Source organism: Oncorhynchus masou, chromosome 8 (assembly GCF_036934945.1).
Source record: "Oncorhynchus masou masou isolate Uvic2021 chromosome 8, UVic_Omas_1.1, whole genome shotgun sequence".
In the NCBI taxonomy this organism is placed as follows: domain Eukaryota; kingdom Metazoa; phylum Chordata; class Actinopteri; order Salmoniformes; family Salmonidae; genus Oncorhynchus; species Oncorhynchus masou.
Window position 1 is genome coordinate 1,473,534 of NC_088219.1, and position 6,021 is coordinate 1,479,554.

At 48.3% G+C, this 6,021-nt stretch overlaps 1 protein-coding gene across 1 annotated transcript in view; it reads right to left on the reverse strand.

Moving 5' to 3' along the window:
* The window catches only part of chordc1b (cysteine and histidine-rich domain (CHORD) containing 1b), a 30,768-nt gene that overhangs the window by 24,640 nt on the left and 107 nt on the right, over positions 1–6,021 (reverse strand). The window contains exons 1-3 of the mRNA XM_064971297.1: positions 5,896–6,021; positions 3,784–3,833; positions 2,926–2,982 (exon numbers count right to left, since the gene is read on the reverse strand). The exon at positions 5,896–6,021 is cut by the window's right edge and continues 107 nt beyond it. Of these exons, the coding sequence (XP_064827369.1) occupies positions 2,926–2,982; positions 3,784–3,833; positions 5,896–5,959 (171 nt within the window). The 5' untranslated portion in view covers positions 5,960–6,021. The remainder of the gene's footprint in view (positions 1–2,925; positions 2,983–3,783; positions 3,834–5,895) is intronic.

Sequence of the window (6,021 nt, forward strand, 5' to 3'; positions counted from 1 at the left end):
GCAGACTGTAGTGGTGCAGACTGTAGTGGTGCAGACTGTAGTGGTGTAGACTGTAGTGGTGTAGACTGTAGTGGTGCTGACTGTAGTGGTGCTGACAGTAGTGGTGTTGACAGTAGACTGTAGTGGTGCAGACTGTAGTGGTGCAGACTGTAGTGGTGTAGACTGTAGTGGTGTAGACTGTAGTGGTGCTGACAGTAGTGGTGCTGACAGTAGTGGTGTTGACAGTAGACTGTAGTGGTGTAGACTGTAGTGGTGTAGACTGTAGAGGTGCAGACTGTAGTGGTGCAGACTGTAGTGGTGCAGACTGTAGTGGTGCAGACTGTAGTGGTGCAGACTGTAGTGGTGCAGACTGTAGTGGTGCAGACTGTAGTGGTGTAGACTGTAGTGGTGTAGACTGTAGTGGTGTAGACTGTAGTGGTGTAGACTGTAGTGGTGCAGACTGTAGTGGTGCAGACTGTAGTGGTGCAGACTGTAGTGGTGCAGACTGTAGTGGTGTAGACTGTAGTGGTGTAGACTGTAGTGGTGCAGACTGTAGTGGTGCAGACTGTAGTGGTGCAGACTGTAGTGGTGTAGACTGTAGTGGTGTAGACTGTAGTGGTGTAGACTGTAGTGGTGTAGACTGTAGTGGTGTAGACTGTAGTGGTGTAGACTGTAGTGGTGCTGACTGTAGTGGTGCTGACAGTAGTGGTGTTGACAGTAGACTGTAGTGGTGTAGACTGTAGTGGTGTAGACTGTAGTGGTGCTGACTGTAGAGGTGCAGACTGTAGAGGTGCAGACTGTAGAGGTGCAGACTGTAGTGGTGTAGACTGTAGACTGTAGTGGTGCTGCCAGCAGTGGTGCTGACAGTAGTGGTGTAGACTGTAGTGGTGTAGACTGTAGTGGTGTAGACTGTAGTGGTGTAGACTGTAGACTGTAGTGGTGCTGCCAGTAGTGGTGCTGACAGTTGTGGTGTAGACTGTAGTGGTGTAGACTGTAGTGGTGCAGACTGTAGTGGTGCAGACTGTAGTGGTGCAGACTGTAGTGGTGCAGACTGTAGTGGTGCAGACTGTAGTGGTGTAGACTGTAGTGGTGTTGACTGTAGTGGTGCTGACAGTAGTGGTGTTGACAGTAGACTGTAGTGGTGCAGACTGTAGTGGTGCTGACAGTAGTGGTGTAGACTGTAGTGGTGCTGACAGTAGTGGTGTTGACAGTAGACTGTAGTGGTGTAGACTGTAGTGGTGTAGACTGTAGTGGTGTAGACTGTAGTGGTGTAGACTGTAGAGGTGCAGACTGTAGTGGTGCTGACTGTAGAGGTGCAGACTGTAGAGGTGCAGACTGTAGTGGTGCAGACTGTAGTGGTGCTGACTGTAGTGGTGCAGACTGTAGTGGTGCTGACAGTAGTGGTGTAGACTGTAGTGGCGCTGACTGTAGTGGTGCAGACTGTAGTGGTGCTGACAGTAGTGGTGCTGACAGTAGTGGTGCAGACTGTAGTGGTGCTGACAGTAGTGGTGCTGACAGTAGTGGTGCTGACAGTAGTGGTGCAGACAGTAGTGGTGCAGACTGTAGACTGTAGAGGTGTAGACTGTAGAGGTGCAGACTGTAGAGGTGCAGACTGTAGTGGTGCAGACTGTAGTGGTGCAGACTGTAGTGGTGCAGACTGTAGTGGTGCAGACTGTAGTGGTGCAGACTGTAGTGGTGCTGACAGTAGTGGTGTAGAATGTAGTGGTGTAGACTGTAGTGGTGCAGACTGTAGTGGTGCAGACTGTAGTGGTGCAGACTGTAGTGGTGCAGACTGTAGTGGTGTAGACTGTAGTGGTGCTGACTGTAGTGGTGCTGACAGTAGTGGTGTAGACTGTAGTGGTGTAGACTGTAGTGGTGCTGACAGTAGTGGTGTAGACTGTAGTGGTGCTGACTGTAGTGGTGCTGACAGTAGTGGTGTAGACTGTAGTGGTGTAGACTGTAGTGGTGAAGACTGTAGTGGTGCTGACTGTAGTGGTGCTGACTGTAGTGGTGCAGACTGTAGTGGTGCAGACTGTAGTGGTGCTGACTGTAGTGGTGCTGACTGTAGACTGTAGTGGTGTAGACTGTAGTGGTGCAGACTGTAGTGGTGCTGACTGTAGTGGTGCTGACAGTAGACTGTAGTGGTGTAGACTGTAGTGGTGCTGACTGTAGTGGTGCAGACTGTAGTGGTGCAGACTGTAGTGGTGCTGACTGTAGTGGTGCAGACTGTAGTGGTGCAGACTGTAGTGGTGCAGACTGTAGTGGTGCAGACTGTAGTGGTGCAGACTGTAGTGGTGCAGACTGTAGTGGTGCTGACTGTCGTGGTGCTGACAGTAGACTGTAGTGGTGCTGACTGTAGTGGTGCTGACTGTAGTGGTGCTGACTGTAGTGGTGCTGACTGTAGTGGTGCTGACAGTAGTGGTGCTGACAGTAGTGGTGCAGACAGTAGTGGTGCAGACAGTAGTGGTGCAGACAGTAGTGGTGCTGACTGTAGTGGTGCTGACTGTAGTGGTGCTGACAGTAGTGGTGCTGACTGTAGTGGTGCTGACAGTAGTGGTGCTGACTGTAGTGGTGCTGACAGTAGTGGTGCAGACTGTAGTGGTGCTGACTGTAGTGGTGCAGACTGTAGTGGTGCAGACTGTAGTGGTGCTGACTGTAGTGGTGCTGACTGTAGTGGTGTAGACTGTAGTGGTGTAGACTGTAGTGGTGTAGACTGTAGTGGTGTAGACTGTAGTGGTGTAGACTGTAGTGGTGTAGACTGTAGTGGTGTAGACTGTAGTGGTGCTGACTGTAGTGGTGCTGACTGTAGTGGTGCTTTGATACACATGGCTATGTAGCAATGTCAACATAGATAATGTAATGCCATTACACAAACACCACTTACTGCTGGGATAACCTGGTAGCCATTCTGTCATCGTTGTCATGACAACAAATAGGTTAACTTACAGCAATGCTGAGGAAGTCAGAGAAGTCTGTGGTTCTCCTCTTACAGCACGACCAACCCTGGAGAGGAGACAGACAGAAGGTTGTCAGAGAGAGACCAGCCCTGAAGAGACAGACAGAAGGTTGTCAGAGAGAGACCAACCCTGGAGAGGAGACAGACAGAAGGTTGTCAGAGAGAGACCAGCCCTGAAGAGACAGACAGAAGGTTGTCAGAGAGAGACCAACCCTGGAGAGGAGACAGACAGGAGGTTGTCAGAAAGAGAGACCAACCCTGTAGAGACAGACAGGAGGTTGTCAGAGAGTGACCAGCGCTGAAGACACAGACAGGAGGTTGTCAGAGAGAGAGACCAGCCCTGAAGAGACAGACAGGAGGTTGTCAGAGAGAGAGAGAGACCAGCCCTGAAGAGACAGACGGGAGGTTGTCAGAGAGAGACCTGCCCTGAAGAGACAGACAGGAGGTTGTCAGAGAGACAAGCCCTGTAGAGGAGCCAGACAGAAGGTTGTCAGAGAGAGACCTGCCCTGAAGAGGAGACAGAAGGTTGTCAGAGAGACAAGCCCTGTAGAGGAGCCAGACAGAAGGTTGTCAGAGAGAGACCTGCCCTGAAGAGACAGACAGAAGGTTGTCAGAGAGAGACCTGCCCTGAAGAGACAGACAGAAGGTTGTCAGAGAGAGACCTGCCCTGAAGAGACAGACAGAAGGTTGTCAGAGAGAGACCTGCCCTGAAGAGACAGACAGAAGGTTGTCAGAGAGACAAGCCCTGTAGAGGAGCCAGACAGAAGGTTGTCAGAGAGAGACCTGCCCTGAAGAGGAGACAGAAGGTTGTCAGAGAGAGAGCGTGAGTATGTGTTTATTCCTTTTACCTTCAGTGCATCGTGGAACACAGGAACTCCAGGGTGGTGGGTACAGGCATCTGATGAGGGAGACAGAGAGGGAGGGAGACAGAGAGAGAGGGGGAGACAGAGAGAGGGGGAGACAGAGAGAGGGGGAGGGGGAGACAGAGAGAGGGGGGGAGACACAGAGAGAGGGGGAGACAGAGAGAGAGGGGGAGACAGAGAGAGGGGGAGACACAGAGAGGGGGGGAGACACAGAGAGAGGGGGAGACACAGAGAGAGGGGGAGACACAGAGAGGGCCTCATTACTTCCTTATTTCATTTGCACACGCTGTACACAGATGTTCTATTGTGTTATTGCCTGTACGTTTGTTTATGTGTAACTCTGTGTTGTTGTTTTTGTCGCACTGCTTTGCTTTATCTTGGCCAGGTCGCAGTTGGAAATCAGAACTTGTTCTCAACTGGCCTACCTGGTTAAATAAAGGTGAAATAAATAAACACGGAAACGGTAGGCTCTCCCTCCCTCAGTTATACACATCAACAACAAGATCAACAACTAATGCTTGCCAGAGCAAGAGGAGATAAAATCTAACGAAGGAACTTTAGATGAACCCTCTCAAACAGTTTCAGCTAGTTGGCTGTCAGAATTGCACTGATAAAGAACGGGGAAGCACCCAAGCTAACTGGCTAAAGCTGGTTAGCTAACTACTTCCAGGCACAAATGAGAAAACACCTCACTGACCATTTTACTTGCCGTAGCAGAGCTGGTTATCTCGAGCGTTCTTAACTAACCTTAATATTTTTGCCTACGTTTACTGTGCTATTCAGGCATTTGTAAATTCATCAGTTATTCTACACTCTGGCACATTCAGACGAAAGTGCTCTGAAATCAGAGCAGATTCCAGACTGAATTTACAAATGCAAGAGATATGCTAACTGGGTAACTTAACAGCCATTCAACTTCTTGCTAGCTAACCAAATGATAACTGCATCTCTAGTTGTGTAACGTTATAGCCCGTTATAGCACAATATGACCGGGGAAGTCACAGTCACTCATTCACTCCTCCGATGGCATAACATCCTTCTAGCAGTTAGCTCGCTAACGCTGAAATTTTCCCTACACGTATGGTGGAATTTACTTTTCTTTTGTAAATGTTCCCCCCCCCCCAGTCCAGTTGGTGGCGACAACAAAACCTGAGTGGAGTTCGACATAAAAAGAAGAAGATTCAACACGTCATCACGTAGCGGCAGCACGACGTATTCTAATCCTATTTTGAATATTCGATGAGGGTTGTTGACGTCAGCCGCACGTATTCAACATATAGATGCTCTGCTTCTAGCCTCAACTATGAATCTGTATAGCCATCTGCCGATATAAAGTGTTTGTTTTTAAATCAAAATTGCCGGGGTGTCACTTGTCCTACTTAAATCCGAACACTAGTAACAATTTAAGCATTAAGAAACTTTCATTCGATTAAATACAACCTCACGTAGCGAATAAGCCCTACATACAACAATTCCTGGTTTGGGTGGACGAAATGGGCCACATGCTGGAGGGAGACATATTTCGGCCGCATCTCTTCCTCGATACGTGGTGTTGAATCCGTACAGTAACGTTAGTGCTTTGAAAACTGCATCGAAGTATCGGCGCTTCGCTATCAAATCACCCCGTCACTAATGAAATGATAACGATAGTCCCCTAAACGTGGGTATTCACATTTAATAAAGAGAGTACTTGTTAACGTCGCTAGCAACAGTAGCTACGAGAGACCTACGAGGTAGTAGCTAACGTTAGCTACTGTACTGTAACGCTGCTAGCTGAGAATCAAAACATTCACATGTGCCAAATACAACAGGTGTAGACTACATAGAAATACTTACTTAGGAGCCCTTCCCACTGATTCAGAGTTTAAAAATACATATGAACAAATCCAAAAAGCAAGAAGAGGAATAAACTACATGGTGTAAGTTACAAGGGGACAGGTCAATGAGCAGGCTAAAATGACTAGGCATCACGTTTGATATTGTTCAACGTGTTAGCTAGTTGTAATAGTACAGATGAATAAATGCTTTTATCACCAAACTGAGCATGTTGCTTTATGTAGTTTCAAGTTAACGCTAGGCTAACGTTGGCTAGCTTACCCTCAGGGTTGTTGTCCGCCTCAAAACGTTGACCACATCCTTTGTTGTAACACAGAAGCGACATTGGTACTAACAACAAGTTACATCAAACCCCACTGTAAACGGATAAACCGATGAATTAAAGAT